This window comes from Somniosus microcephalus, chromosome 34 (genome assembly GCF_052327205.1).
Source record: "Somniosus microcephalus isolate GS21.2 chromosome 34, FLI_Smic_1.0, whole genome shotgun sequence".
In the NCBI taxonomy this organism is placed as follows: domain Eukaryota; kingdom Metazoa; phylum Chordata; class Chondrichthyes; order Squaliformes; family Somniosidae; genus Somniosus; species Somniosus microcephalus.
The window spans coordinates 25,759,130-25,775,539 of NC_141020.1; the positions used below are offsets into that span (position 1 = coordinate 25,759,130).

General features: G+C 45.7%; 1 protein-coding gene across 6 annotated transcripts in view; it reads left to right on the plus strand.

Annotated features, from left to right (window-relative positions):
• Nucleotides 1-2,113: 2,113 nt before the first annotated feature.
• The window catches only part of LOC147096893 (adenosine deaminase domain-containing protein 1-like), an 87,609-nt gene continuing 73,312 nt past the window's right edge, over nucleotides 2,114-16,410 (plus strand). For 2 of the 6 annotated variants that reach the window (XM_085973590.1, XM_085973595.1), the window contains exons 1-3: nucleotides 2,120-2,209; nucleotides 6,353-6,480; nucleotides 14,218-14,501. In XM_085973590.1, coding sequence (XP_085829716.1) covers nucleotides 14,222-14,501 — 280 coding nt within the window. In that variant the 5' untranslated portion in view covers nucleotides 2,120-2,209; nucleotides 6,353-6,480; nucleotides 14,218-14,221. Of the gene's footprint in view, nucleotides 2,210-6,352; nucleotides 6,481-14,217; nucleotides 14,502-16,410 lie in introns of all 6 variants that reach the window. The other 4 variants (XM_085973596.1, XM_085973594.1, XM_085973591.1 and 1 more) reach the window with 4 other exon arrangements.

A 16,410-nucleotide genomic window follows, 5' to 3' on the forward strand; every position in this document is an offset into this window, starting at 1 on the left:
AGTTAACTCTTATGTCCAAAACTGGACAGGTAGCACCCCTAGTGAGCCGGGGCTCAGTGGGTAGCACTCACCTGAGTCACAAGGTTGTGGGTTCAAGCCCACTCCGGAGACTTGAGGACATAATCCAGGCTGACACTCCAGTGCAGTGCTGAGGGAGTGCTGCACTGTCGGAGGTGCCGGCTTGCAGGTGAGACGTTAAACCAGGTGGATGTAAAAGATCCCATGGCACTATTTCAAAGAAGAGCAGGGAAGTTATCCCCGGTGTCCTGGGGCCAATATGTATCCCTCAAACAACATCACTAAAACAGATATAATTGCAAAATACTGCGGATGCTGGAAATCTGAAATAACAACAGAAAATGCTGGAAATACTCAGCAGGCCAGGCAGCATCCGTGGAGAGAAACTGGAAAAAGCTGGCGATGTAACAGATATTAAGCAGGTGCAGAGGGAGGGGGGGTTAATATCTGTTACATCTCCAGCTTTTTTCAGTTCAGATGAAGGGTCCCAGACCTGAAACGTTAACTCTGTTTCTCTCTCCATGGATGCTGCCTGGCCTGCTGAGTATTTCCAGCATTTTCTGTTGTTATTTCAGATTTCCAGCATCCGCAGTATTTTGCAATTAAGTTAACGTTTCAGGTCTGGGACCCTTCATCAGAACTGGAAAAAGCTGGAGATGTAACAGATATTAAGCAGGTGCAGAGACAGGGGGGGGCGGGGGGTTAGGAGGGGAGGAAGAAATAGAAAGAACATCCTGTACTTTTGTAAGAGGCACGAAAGGTAAAATGTTGCAAATGGGAATGGCAAAAATCATACTGCATGAAAAATGGGGGCAGGGATAATTATCTGAAATTGTTGAACTCAATGTTGAGTCCGGCAGGCTGCAAAGTGCCCAATCGAAAGATGAGGTGCTGTTCCTCAAGCTTACGTTGAGCTTCATTGGAACAATGCAATAGCCTGAGGACAGAGAGATCAGAGTGGGAGTGAAGCGGTGAATTAAAGTGACAGGCGACCGGAAGCTCAGGGTCACCCGTACGGACTGAACGGAGGTGTTCCGCAAAGCGGTCACCCAATCTGCGTTTGGTTTCCCCAATGTAGAGGAGACCGCCTCGTGAGCAGCGAATACAGTATATTAAATTGCAAGAAGTACAAGTAAATCGCTGTTTCACCTAGAAGGGGTGTTTGGGGCCCTGGACAGTGGGAAGGGAGGAGGTAAAAGGGCAGGTGTTGCATCTCCTGCGCTTGCACGGGAAGGTGCCAGGTGAAGGAGCAGGGCTGTTGAGGGTGATTGAGGAGTGGACCAGGGTGTCGCGGAGAGAGCGGTCCCTTCGGAATGCTGAAAAGGGAAGTGAGGGGAAGATGTGCCAGTACAGGATGTTTTCTATTTCTTCCTCCCCTCCTAACCACCCTCCCCCCCCCGTCTCTCCAGCTTTTTCCAGTTCTGATGAAGGGTCCCAGACCTGAAACTCTCTTTCTCTCTCCACGGATGCTGCCTGGCCTGCTGAGTATTTCCAGCATTTTCTGTTGTTATTTCACTAAAACAGATTATCTGGTCATTATCACATTGCTGTTTGTGGGATCTTGATGTGTGCAAATTGGCTGCTGCGCTTCCTACATTGCAACAGTGGCTGCACTTCAAAAAGCAGTTAATTGGCTGTAAAGCACTTTGGAACATTCGGTGGTCATGAAAGAAGCTATATAAATGCAAGTCTTTTTTATCAATTCTCCTACTGGACACTCAGTATTGATTAATAACAAAAATTATATATTTTGTTTGACAAAAAAATGTGCACTGAACAAGCAAGAATTGCACTACAGTTTTGGCGGGAGAAAAACATGACCATTTTACCTCTACACCAAAACTCTCACATATGGAGCCCTGGCATAACTCAATTTTTAAAAAGTTCTAGTTAGATATAAGCACCGACAAGCAGAGTTAGTTGTTAACAGAATTTACCTTTCGTTTCCTCTCCTGTAATGGCGGCCACTGCAGGAAAATGGCGGCCTGCTCGTCACCTGCCTCCTGTCAATCAACAAGGGCAGCGCGGTGATTGGTCCGAAGGAGGGACGGCACTGTGGTGATTGGTCGGCGGGGTGGGGAAGGCGGGACCCGTGAGCTGTTTCCGGTTGGCGGGCTTTTCGGGGGCTGTTGTCCGTCGGCGGCAGAGCTCGAGGTTGAGGCGGGTCTCCGAGTGAGTGTGAGGTATTGAGGTGGGTTTTCGAGTGAGTGTGAGGTATTGAGGCGGGTCTCCGAGTGAGTGTGAGTGTGAGGTATTGAGGCGGATCTCCGAGTGAGTGTGAGGTATTGAGGCGGGTCTCCGAGTGAGTGTGAGGTATTGAGGCGGATCTCCGAGTGAGTGTGAGGTATTGAGGCGGGTTTTCGAGTGAGTGTGAGGTATTGAGGCGGGTCTCCGAGTGAGTGTGAGGTATTGAGGCGGGTCTCCGAGTGAGTGTGAGTGTGAGGTATTGAGGTGGGTCTCCGAGTGAGTGTGAGGTATTGAGGCGGGTCTCCGAGTGAGTGTGAGGTATTGAGGCGGATCTCCGAGTGAGTGTGAGGTATTGAGGCGGGTTTTCGAGTGAGTGTGAGGTATTGAGGCGGGTCTCCGAGTGAGTGTGAGGTATTGAGGCGGGTCTCCGAGTGAGTGTGAGGTATTGAGGCGGATCTCCGAGTGAGTGTGAGGTATTGAGGTGGGTCTCCGAGTGAGTGTGAGGCATTGAGGCGGGTCTCCGAGTGAGTGTGAGGTATTGAGGCGGGTCTCGGAGTGAGTGTGAGGCATTGAGGCGGGTTTCGGAGTGAGTGGCATTGAGGTGAATCTCCGAGTGAGTGTGAGGTATTGAGGCGGGTTTCGGAGTGAGTGTGAGGCATTGAGGTGGGTCTCGGAGTGAGTGTGGGGCATTGAGGTGGTTCAGAGCGAGTGTGAGGTATTGAGGCGGGTCTCCAAGGTTGAGGCGGGTCTCCGAGCGAGTGTGAGGCGGGTCTCCGAGCGAGTGTGAGGTATACAGCCAGAAGTAATCCTAATACTAATGTGTAAAAATAAGAGGGGCAAAGCAGCAGCGCAGCGACCACTCATCCAACTGCTTTAACCCTGACCATCAACCTTTGCAGCAGTTTTTATCTCAATTTAAAAAAAATAAGATCCACTTTTTTTAAGTTTGCGAAAAATATTTGTTATTTCATAAGTGGCATTCTAGTTCAAAGCATGTTGATAGATAACGCTGTAAATGGTTACCCCATGTTTGGGTCTAATTTTGCTTTTCCTGAGGGTGGTTGCCCCCCATTTTTTGGCTCTTAGGGACACCCATTGCCATCTTTTGCCCAGTCCAAACCCAGCTGGGGTGGGGTTGTGTTTCAAATAAAAAATGCGGTGTGGTTGCACAAAGCATCTCCACTCACATGCACTGATGATAAAAGAGTCTGCTCTCATGCACACAGCATTCTTGGTTAAATGCATCAATTTGGGAAAAGGAGCTTTTGTTGTCCAGTTACCAATTGACAAAAAAAGTTAGTCACCCAAGAAACTGGACTGTAAGGTTGAAAATGCACAGGAGGCTAGCCTATACTGTGCACACAATGATTGCCCGGGTGAAGCTAATTTGGTCTACTTGGCATCTTGTTGTTTTACCCTAACCATTTCCTGTGACCCCGAGCTTCTGCTCACCTGTCACTTTAATTCTCCGCTCCACTCCTCGGCCTTTCTGTCCTCAGCCTCCTACACTGTTCCAATGAAGCTCAACGTAAGCTCAAGGAACAGCACCTCATCTTTTGATTAGGCACTTTACAGCTTCTGGACTCAACATCAAGCTCAACAAGACCATAACCTCTGCCCTGATTTTTTTTTCCCAGATGGCAGCTGTTGATTATTCTGCTATTCCCATTTGCACCTCTTTTAGATGCATTTGTTTGTTTCTTTACTTGTCCCATTACCATCTCCTTTTGCTTTGTTCAATCATACCCTTTGTCATTCAATCTCTCCTGCCTTCCACCCTATCACACACCTTCCCTTTTGTTCTTTCCTCCTCTCCCCCCTCTCCCTGCCCCTGCACTTGCTTAAAACCTGTTACATCTCTAACTTTTTCCAGTTCTGACGAAAGGTCATCAACCTGAAATATTAACTCTCTTTCTCTCTCCATGGATGCTGCCTGACCGGCTGAGTATTTCCAGCATTTTCTGTTTTTATTCCTGTCAGTGCTGTTGTGAAAATTACATCTAGAGATTGCGTAAAAGTTGCTGCTTATAATGGGATGTCTAGTTTGGTCTCCATTCGATGGCCTCCTGAGATGCCAAGTGGAGAAATGAGGTCCCTCCCGCAACAGATCTCTGTGGGCAGGTTGACGTGCTGTGGTCCATGGTCTGGGACTCATGGCCACAGTCGCACTTGGGGTCGTCCCTCATCGTCCACTTGTGGAGCAGGAGGCCGCAGCGTCCATGCACAGTGCTGATTCAGTTGAGCACTGTCCACTGTCTTTGAGGGGAGTCTTAGCCAGGGTCACAGAATCACAGAAACCCCACAGTGCAGATAGAGGCCATTTCGGCCCATCGAGCCTGCACCGACACATATCCCACCCGATCCCCGTAACCCCTACACCAACACATATCCCACCCTATCCCCATATTTAATCCCCCTAACACTAAGGGTCAATTTATCATAGCCAATCATCCTAACCCGCACATCTTTGGACTGTGGGAGGAAACCGGAGCACCTGGAGGAAACCCACGCAAACACGGGGAGAATGTGCAAACTCCACACAGTCACCCGAGGCCGGATTCGAACCCCGGTCCCTGGCGCTGTGAGGCAACAGTGCTAACCACTATGCCACCATGCTGCTGTTGGGTCAGTTGGTTCTTTATGTTGCCCCACGATTCCATCCATCTGGATAGTAGCTTTCCCTCTGAACTTTCACTTGCTCTGATGTCTGCCCATTGGCAGCTTGCCTTATATCCGAGTTGTCCAGTATGTTGGCCACTAGCCACGTGTGGCTAATTAGAAATCAAGTGTGGCTACTTGCATTTATAATTAGTCTTTTTTTAATAGGATCTCAGTACACCTATTTGCACAGTATGTGAATGTGTAATTTAACCATTTATACATTTGTTGGTGAAATTTGTGTGTTGAAAAACATTGTGTGAGTGTTTCTATTTGTTTAGTGCTTTACATAAGAAGCAGGAGCAGGCCATTCGGCCCCTCGAGCCTGCTCCGCCATTTAATGAGATCATGGCTGATCTGATTTTGGCCTCGACTCCACTTCCCTGCCCACTCCCCATAACCCTTGACTCCCCTGTTGCTCAAAAATCTGTCTACCTCAGCCTTGAATATATTCAATGACTCAGCTTCCACAGCTCTCTGGGGTAAAGAATTCCAAAGATTCACGATCCTCTGAGAGAAGACATTCCTCCTCATCTCTGTCTTAAATGGGCGACCCCTTATTCTGAGACTATACCCCCTTGTTCTAGATTTCCTGACGAAGGGAAACATCCTCTCGGCATCTACCCTGTCCAACCCCCTCAGAATCTTATGTTTCAATAAGATCACCTCTCATTCTTCTAAACTCCAATGAGTATAGGCTGAACCTTTTCCTCGTAAGACAACCCGTCCAGCCCAGGGATCAACCTAGTGAACCTTCTCTGAACTGCCTCCAATGCAAGTATATCCCTCCTTAAATAAGGGGACCAAAACTGTACGCAGTACTCCAGGTGTGGTCTCACCAGCGCCCTGTACAGTTGTAGCAAGACTTCCCTACTTTTATACTCCATTCCCCTTGAAATAAAGGCCAACATTCTATTTGCCTTCCTAATTACTTGCTGCACCTGCATGCTAACTTTGTGTTTCATGTACGAGGACACCCAAATCCCTCTGTACCGCAGCATTCTGTAGTCTTTCTCCATTTAAATATTTTTCTTTTCTATTCTTCCTACCAAAGTGGATAACTTTACATTTACCTACATTATACTCCATCTGCCAAATTCTCGCCCACTCACTGAACCTATCTACATCCCTTTGCAGACTCTGTCCTCCTCGCAACTTGCTTTCTCGCCTATCTTTGTCCACAAATTTGGCTACAATGCACTCACTTCCTTCATCCAAGTCGTTATTATAGATTGAAAATAGTTGAGGCCCCAGCACTGATCCCTGTGGCACCCCACTAGTTACAGATTGCCATCCTGAAAATGACCCATTTATCCCGACTCTCTTTTCTGTTAGTTAGCCAATCCTCTATACAGTCTAATATATTACCCCCAACACCATGAGCTCTTATACAGTAACCTTTTATGTGGCACTTCATCAAATGCCTTTTGGAAATCCAAATACACTACATCTACTGGTTCCCCTTTATCCACCCTGCTTGTTACCTCAGAGCGGCGCGAGCGGCGGCGGAAATCGCAGCAGAGCGAATATAAAAGAGGCTCCAAGAGACCAGGTAGGCCTCAGAGCGGCGGCGGAAATCGCGGCAGAGCGAGTATAAAAGAGGCTCCAAGAGACCAGGTAGGCTTTCCAATCTCCGAACTCAGAGGGAAGGAGAGAAGTAAAAAGTAATCGAAGTGTGACATCACCAGAAAGCAGGTAAGTGATTGGTTGGTGAGTATTTCTCTCCTTTTTAAACTTTTAACTCTGTGGTTTATAGTTTCTAAAGTCTATGTGGTGTAGCGGGGACTGTTTGTAAACCAGGGTCCTTAAGTATACCATTTAACTAGTGTAATTGGTGGGATTGATTTGATTTAATTTAATTGCAATTAATTAAAGGGTAAGTCATGGCAGGACAGCCCGGTGCCGTGGTATGCTCCTCCTGCGCTATGTGGGAACTCAGGGACACTTCCTGTGTCCGTGACAACTACGTGTGCAGGAAGTGTGTCCAGCTGCAGCTACTGGCAGACCGCATTGCGGTGCTGGAGCTGCGATTGGATACACACTGGACCAGCCAAATTACTGGCACCAGGGGTGGCTCTGCTGCACAGGACGGGAGGAAAAAGAGGGGTAGAGCTAGCGTAATAGGGGATTCTATTGTAAGGGGAATAGATAGGCGTTTCTGCGGCCGCAAACGAGACTCCAGGATGGTGTGTTGCCTCCCTGGTGCAAGGGTCAAGGATGTCTCAGAGCGGCTGCAGAACAACTTGGAAGGGGAGGGTCAACAGCCAGTTGTCGTGGTGCATATAGGTACCAACGATATAGGTTAAAAACGGGATGAGGTCCTAAAAGCTGAATATAGGGAGTTAGGAGGTAAATTTAAAAAATAGGACCTCAAAGGTAGTAATCTCAGGATTGCTACCACTGCCACGTGCTAGTCAGAGTAGAAATAGAAGGATATTTCAGATGAATACGTGGCTAGAGGAATGGTGCGAGGGGGCGGGATTCAAATTCCTGGGACATTGGAACCGGTTCTAGGGGAGGTGGGACCAGTTCAAACCGGACGGTTTGCACCTGGGCAGGGCTGGGACCGATGTCCTAGGGGAAGTGTTTGCGAGTGCTCTGGGGGAGGGTTTAAACTAAAATGGCAGGGGGTTGGGAACCTGAGCAGGGGGACAGAGGAAAGGGAAACAAGGATAAAAGCAAAAGATAGGAAGGACAAAAACAAAAGTGTCAGTCAGAGAAATCAACGGTTTAAATCAAACATGGCCACGGTAAATAATAATTCTAATATGTCTAAGAGCGTTAAAAAAACAAGCCTGAAGGCTTCGTGTCTTAATGCGAGGAGCATTCGTAATAAGGTGGATGAATTAGCTGTGCAAATAGAGGTAAACGAATATGATTTGATTGGGATTACGGAAACATGGCTCCAGGGTGGCGAAGGCTGGAACTCAACATCCAGGGGTATTCAATATTCAGGAAAGATAGGCAAAAAGGAAAGAGGTGGGGGTAGCATTGCTGGTTAAAGAAGGGATTATCACAATTGTAAGGAAGGATATTAGCTCTGATGATGTGGAATCTGTATGGGTAGAACTGAGAAATACTATGGGGCAGAAAACGTTAGTGGGAGTGGTATATAGACCTCCAAACAGTAATGCGGAGGTTGGGGATGGCATTAAAAGGGAAATTAGAGAAGCGTGCAAAAAGGGCACAGCAGTCATCATGGGTGACTTTAATCTACATATAGATTGGGCTAACCAAATTAGTAACAATACTGTGGAGGAGGAATTCCTGGAGTGTTTACGGGATGGTTTCCTGGACCAACATGTCGAGGAACCAACCAGAGATCAGGCCATCTTAGACTGGGTATTATGTAACGAGAAAGGATTAATTAGCAATCTTGTTGTACGAGACCCCTTGGGTCGGAGTGATCATAATATGATTGAATTCTTCATTAAGATGGAGAATGAAGTAGTTGACTCAGAGACTAGGGTCCTGAATTTAAATAAAGGAAACTACGATGGTCTGAGGCGTGAGTTGGGTAGGATTGATTGGGGAATGTCACTCAAAGGGTTAACGGTGGATAGGCAATGGCAAACATTCAAAGACCGCATGGATGAACTACAGAATTTGTTCATCCCAGTTTGGCATAAAAATAAAACAAAAAAGGTGACTCAACCGTGGCTAATGAGGGAAATTAAGGATAGCATAAGATCCAAGGAGAGGACATATAAATTGGCCAGAAAAAGCAGTAATCCAGAGGATTGGGAGCAGTTTAGGATTCAACAAAGGAGGACAAGGGGATTAATTAAGAAAGGGAAAATAGAATGAGAGTAAGCTTTCAGGGAACATAACTGACTGTAAAAGCTTTTATAGATATGTGAAGAGAAAAAGATTGGTGATGTCAAGCGTAGGTCCCTTGCAGTCAGAATCAGGGGAATTTATAATGGGGTACAAAGAAATGGCAGACCAATTAAATACATATTTTGGTTCTCTCTTCACAAAGGAGGACACAAATAACCTCCCAGAGATGTCGGGGAATATAGGGTCTGATGAAAGGGAGGAACTGAAAGAAATCAGTATTTGTAGGGAAACGGTGTTGGGGAAATTGATGGGATTGAAGGCTGATAATCTACATCCTCGGATACTTAAGGAAGTGGCCCTAGAAATAGTAGATGCATTGCTGATCATCTTCCAACATTCGATGGAATCTGGAACAGTACCCATTGATTGGAGGGTAGCTAATGTTACCCCACTATTCAAAAAAAGTGGTAGAGAGATAACGGGGAATTACAGACCGGTAAGCCTGACATCGGTAGTGGGGAAAATGCTAGAGTCCATTATAAAAGATGTAATAGCAGAGCACTTGGAAAACAGTGACAGGATTGGACAAAGTCAACATGGATTTACAAAAGGTAAATCGTGCTTGACTAATCTACTGGAATTTTTTGAGGATGTAACTAGTAAAATAGATAAGGGAGAACCAGTGGATATGGTGTATTTTGACTTTCAGAAGGCTTTCGATAAGGTCCCACATAAGAGATTAGCGTGTAAAGTTAAGGCACATGGGATTGGGGGCAAGGTATTGACTTAGATAGAGAACTGGTTGGCAGATAGAAAGCAGAGTTGGAATAAACTCGTCTTTTTCCGAGTGGCAGGCAGTGACTAGTGGGGTACCGCAGGGATCGGTCCTTGGACCCCAGCTAGTCACAATATATTAATGATCTAGACAAGGGAACTAGATGTAATATCTCCAGATTTGCAGACGACACAAAGCTGGGTGGGCATGTGTGCTGTGAGGAGGATGCTGAGAAACTACAGGATGATTTGGACAGGTTGGGTGATTGGGCAGAAGCATGGCAGATGCAATATTAACATGGATAAATGTGAGGTTGTCCACTTTGGTGTCAAACAGGAAGGCAGATTATTATCTGAATGGCAATAGATTGGGAGAAGGGGAAGTGCAACGAGACCTGGGTGTCCTTGTGCACCAGTCGCTGAAGGTAAGCATGCAGGTGCAGCAGGCGGTTAAGAAGGCAAATGGTATGTTGGCCTTCATAGCGAGAGAGTGAGTACAGGAACAAGGATGTCTTGCTGCAGTTGTACAGGGTGTTGGTGAGACCACATCTTGAGTATTGTGTGCAGTTTTGGTCGCCTTAACTGAGGAAGGATGTTCTTGCCATGGAAGGTGTTCAGCGAAGATTCACGAGGCTGATACCTGGGATGGCAGGAATGACGTATGAGGAGAGATTGGGATGATTGGGCTTGTACTCGCTGGAGTTTAGAAGAATTGGAGGGGATCTCATTGAAACTTATAAAATTCTGACAGGACTGGACAGACTAGATGCAGGGAGGATGTTCCCGATGGTCGGGGAGTCCAGAACCAGGGGTCACGGTCTAAGGATAAGGGGTAGGCCTTTTAGGACTGAGATGAGGAGGAATTTCTTCACCCAGAGAGTGGTGAACCTGTGGAATTCTCTACCACAGAAGGCAGTACCCCCCCCCCCCCCCCGTCTCTCTCTGTTCTCCCCCCCCCCCCCCCCCCCAGTCTGTCTCTGTTCCTCCCCCCCCCCCCCCCCCAGTCTCTCTCTGCCGCCCCCCCCCCCCCCCCCCAGTTGCTCTCTCTCTCTCTCTCTCTCTCTCTCTCTCTCTCTTCCAACAACAACATGCCCTCGAAAAAGCCTCGGCAACGCCGGGCTCACCCCAGCTAGTTAAATATATTCAAGAAGGAGTTGGATATATGTCTTAAGGCTAAAGGGATCAAGGGTTATGGGGACAAAGCAGGGACAGGGTACTGAACTTGGATGATCAGCCATGATCTCATTGAATGGCGGAGCAGGCTCGAGGGGGCCGAATGGCCTCCTCCTGCTCCTATCTTCTATGTTTCTCAAAGAACTCTAATAGATTTGTCAAACATGATTTCCTTTTCATAAAACCATGTTGACTCTGACTGTCTTTCTTGGTTACTAAATTATGGTAGGCATTAATGTGCACATGTGAAGTACATTTACCTGTATTGTGAGTATATGTAAGGTGTTTTCTGTTAAAATTAGTGCAAGTGGCTAAAATGGCCACTTGCGGCCAATCAACAATTTTTATGGACAATGCTACCTTTACTGGAAATTTTACTGTCAGTGCATCACAAGTGTGAACTCTGGACCTACCAGCCTGGCATAGTGTGTTGGAATGCAAGCATGTTGTGCAGCCAGTCTGTCCTCTTAGATTGCTGTTTAAAAGATAAGTGCTAAAATATGAATTATCAGTACATTTGTTCTGATTTAATTTTAAGTTAATGTTTGAACAGATGGTCACAATGATCTGGTGAGCACAGGGACAGTTGTATTTTTAAATTTTTGGTCTGAAGGTTGAGTTTACAATATTGTGGTCAGTGGCCAAATTCAGAACCACCTACAATTCTCGCAAGTGGGTGGAGTGCAGCATCCTTTGATTATGTGAATGTCTTTTTAAATTGTTTAGTTTAATTTGCTGCCAAGATACTGCAATTTTGCTTTAAAGGTCTTGAGGTGATTAAACAAAATTGCTGGTTTCTGAGCAATAACAAATCACTTGCTGCAATAAATCACTTACCCTGCCATTAATTTGAGTAGTGCGCAAAATGGAATTGGCACACGTACGGTAGACGGTATATTATTTAGGCAGTGTGGAAGGATCTTCAGATTGCACCAATATTGACTGTACCTCAGCCAGGAGTGCTGAATGCTGACTTCAGATTTAAAAAAAGAGGAACATGTGCCTTCTGCAGCACCAACGTATGTGACTGTGATGAGTGTGTATTTAACCCCCCCCCCCCACCCCATTTTTTGTATTAAAATTGAAATCAACAGTTGCAAGATCTAGTACACAGTTTTCACTGCATTTCATTATATTGCTGCTGTTTAGAACTTTTTTGTGTGTGGTGACTAGACAAAGAAAATTGCAGGTGAAACTCTTCATCAATGTGACCAGTATGCTGGCTTGTATAATTATATAATAACTGATAATGTGCTTACTCATACTGCATTATTTCTGATACCACCCCCCCCCCCCCCCCCAACTTTCACAGACATGAAAGGGACTGAACTACATTCAGATCATTGTTTTAGATTTAATTGGATTTAAAAAAGAAAATTTGTTGTCGCTGCAAATACTGTGTTCCATTGGCAAACTTGATTTAAATCAAAATGAAACTGGTGACTGAAATGGCATCTGTTTTGAACCTCATTAAGATTGATTGGAATGTAAAACTAAGAAAATCTCACTCCTGTTTTATCTGATATTAACCAATTTTTCTTGAGTTGCTCCTGTGTGAACCACATCCAGACAAGTAATCTCATGCATGACAATTGAAAGGGTAAACTGTTATCTTAATGGGGAATTGTGCATTGATGACTTGCCAGATAATCCTAAATGTAAGAACTGAAACTATCTACATTTTCATTATCAGTTGTCCCATTCTTATGTCATGTGCTTTAATTTCTAACTATCTAAATCTGAGTGTTCTTTGATTCAACAATAACTAGTCTTAGATCTGTACTTGCCCTTTAACTGACATGCACAAAGTTCCTTGGCTGGGTACTACAGGAAACTCTTTGGTATGTGGCGTGTTGCCGGTTGATCAAAAATTTTGGATGACGGAGAGGGTTACCTACCGGGGCTATTTTTAACAAAAATTAAAAAATCAAGAAATGTGCAGTATACAGTAATTGGGTACTCACTTGTGTTAAATGGATGGTGGAAGATGCTTGATTAAGTACAGTACTGCCAGTTGAGGGTAATGCAATGCAATGACAACCAGCAGCGTGGGAGACGCACAGTACCCCTGTAAAATGGTGGAGCAAAAGAGACTACCGGCAGGGCGGGAGAGTCAGACTCCTGTTACAGGGGTATTGAGGTGTTCCGACTTCCGACAGCGCCAAGAAGCCGAGTAGTGGCAGTTTGGAGAACTACCCCCACTGACAAACTCGGCCACCGCGGGAGACTCGGACTCGGCAACATTGCCGGTTATTGAGGTGTTGTTTTCGGAGTGAGAATTTTGCCAGTTAATAGAGAATTCTGGATACTTAGGTGCCATTTAAACGAGAGTTTCCTGTATTTGGCTTGGAGGCAGTATTTATTAGTGGTACAGGAAACTCTCTGTTAACCGGCAAAATTCAGGAGTAGGTTGTAAGTTTTACTTCATATTAGTGGCAGTTCCTGGATCTGTGGCTGTGTTACTGGGGTTCGTGCACTTGTTGCTAAGCAACAGGGACGCTTGGTCTGTGGCCGGAGATCCTGCACATGTTGCTAAGCAACAGGGAAGCCTGAATTTGTTGCTGTGTACGGAGCTCTCGTACCTTTTAACTATATCTCTCTGTAATCCGGACTTCTTGATAATCCGGCACCACACCGGTCCCGTTGGTGCCGGATAATAAAGAGTTTCCTGTACAAGGTGTTACTGGATTGCTTGTTCCCACATTCTAACAGCCGACTTTGAGAAACTTCCTGGGAGCAAGCGATATGCTTACCCTTGTGTGTGTGTGTGTGGAGAAGGGAGGCCTAAAATGAGGGAGTTATTTACATAGAAACATAGAAGATAGGAGCAGGAGTAGGCCATTCGGCCCCTCGAGCCTGCTCCGCCATTCAATGTGATCATGGCTGATCATCCAAATTCAGTACCCTGTCCCTGCCTTCTCCCCATATCCCTTGACCCCTTTAGCCTCAAGAAATATATCCAACTCTGTCTTGAATATATTTAATGAATTGGCCTCCACCGCCCTCTGTGGCAGAAAATTCCACAGGTTCACCACTCTCTGGGTGAAGAAATTCCTCCTCATCTCAGTCCTAAATGGCTTACCCCTTATCCTTAGACTATGACCCCTGGTTCTGGACTCCCCCGGCCATCATAAACATCCTTCCTGCATCTAGTCTGTCCAGACCTGACAGAATTTTATAGGTTTCGATGAGATCCCCTCTCAATCTTCTAAACTCCAGTGAGTATAAGCCCAATCGACACAATCTCTCCTCATACGTCATTCCTGCCATCCCAGGTATCAGCCTGGTGAATCTTCGCTGCACTCCCTCCATGGCAAGAACATCCTTCCTCAGGTACATGAGGATATTGAATCCTTCTATCTTCCTAGTTATGCAGCACCTGTAGTCGAGGTGATTTGCCTCTACCAATTGCCCTCTTTCGCTGCCCGCACCCCAGAGGTGGCTGTGCTCACCTTAACAATCTTCCTACAACATCGTGAATGGGTTCAGCCCTATTTTGTGTGGCAGATCAAACTTATGTTTCTATTGTTGTGGGCAGTGTCTCTCTGCTAGGATGGAAACTAATTGTAATATCAATGTTTTTAAATTTAAAATTGAGCATAAATAAGAAAACTTGTGACATTTCAGAACAATGAGTGCACGGGGGGTTCCAAAGGAAGGAAGAAGAACCCTTCGATTGGCTGCCTCACTTTCACGAAATGTATCGTATTCACCATCGGTGCAAAATGAAAGCCCAATGGAATGCCCACCGACTATTACTACAGGCCTAGAACCAGCGGATTCTACAGTGCAGACTGCTTCTGGAATAGATCTGGACTGCAGTGCAACTGCTCCTGCCACATTGCAGCTCCAAACTGAGAAATCAGAGAATGGGGAAGGCTTGCAGATGCAGGTGGATACACTCGACGCAGGTACAGTATATGGCTAGGAGAATACAGGTTTTAGTAATTAAGAGGTTATAGTATATAAAATTTACAGCACAGAAACAGGCCATTCAGCCCAACAGTTCTGTACCGGTGTTTATGCTCCACACGAGCCGCCTCCTCCCACCCTACTGCATCTATCGGCAGATCCATCCTTCCTTTTCTCCCTCGTACTTTTTTTTAATGCTGGGGCTTAAAGGGTTAAATTACGAAGGCCTGGTTACATAAATTTGGCTAGTTTTCCCTTGATTTGGAAAGGGGTAAAGAGACTTAATTTTGCTGTCCAGGTGTCTAGTCATTGTCAGTACAGGGTTTCAGTGATATTCTCACTTAACTGCAAGAGTTAGGGCTTTCCCAGCATCCATTGCACATGTAAATGGCATCTAATAAACAATCTGAAGTGTCTGCAATATTTTAACCAACTAGACAGTGTGAGAACATAAAAACACAATGAGTTTGGGAAAAGAAAGAAGGACTTGAGAAAGCTGAAGACGAAGAAGAAAATTTTAGTATAAGAACAGAGAAACAGAATTAATGTTTTCCTTCCCTTCCCCACCCCGATCTGGTAATTTATTTAGTTTCCTGTCCCTTGCTAACATTCTCTGAGTGAGCTGTCGACCTGGTTTGAACCCTCCAGCATGGTTACCCTATGTGCTAACGGTGATTCTTCTAGATTGTTTCCCTTTTCCTGCACATGGAGAATGCCTGGATGTCAACTATGCTGCTATGGGAGTTGCTATCAATTGCTTATCTTGCGAGGATTATCAGCTGCAAAGCTGTGTCACACCACTTTGCTGTGTAGTATGTCACAGTATTTGTGAGCCTACCCCTCAACCACGATACTGCTCGAGATTGTAGCGTCCTGGCCAATATTTATCCCTCAATCAACATAACAAAAACAGATTATCTGGTCATTATCACGTTGTTAGTGGGAGCTGCTGTGCACAACTTGGCTGCCGCTTTTCCCACATTACAACAGTGACTACACTTCCAAAAAAAGTACTTCATTGGTTGTAAAGCACTTTGAGACGTCCAGTGGTCATGAAAGGCGCTATAGAAATGCAATTCTTTCCTTTTTCCTTTTCTCCTTCTCTCCTCCTCCTTCTCTCCCCTGCATAAGAAGCAGGAGTAGGCCATACGGTCCCTCGGGCCTGCTCCGCCATGCAATAGGATCATGGCTGATCCGAATCTAGACTCACGTCCACTTCCCTGCCCTCTCCCCGTAACCCCTAATTCCCTTATCTGCTAGGAAACTGTCTATCTCCGTTTTAAATTTATTTAATGTTGCAGCTTCCACAGCTCTCTGAGGTAGCAAATTCCATAGATTTACTACCCTCTGAGTAAAGAAGTTTCTCCTCATCTCAGTTTTGAAACGGCAGCCCCTTATTTGAAGATTATGCCCCCTAGTTCTAGTCTCACCCATCAGTGGAAACATCCTCACTGCATCCACCCGATCAATCCCCCTCACAATCTTATGTTTCGATAAGATCGCCTCTCATTCTTCTGAACTCCAATGAGTAGAGGCCCAATCTACTCAACCTTTCCTCATACGTCAACCCCCTCATCTCCGGAATCAACCGAGTGAACCTTCTCTGAACCGCCTCGAGAGCAAGTATATCTTTTCTTAAATATGGAAACCAAAACTGCATGCAGTATTCCAGGTGTGGCCTCACCAATACCCTGTATAACTGAAGCAAGACTTCCCTGTTTTTATACTCCATCCCCCTTGCAATAAAAGCCAAGATTCCATTGGCCTTCCTGATCACCTGCTGCACCTGCATACTAACTTTGTGTTTCATGCACCAGGACCCCCAGATCCCTTTGTACTGTAGCACTTTGCAGTTTCTCTCCATTTAGATAATAACTTGCTCTTTGATTTTTTTCTGCCAAAGTGCAT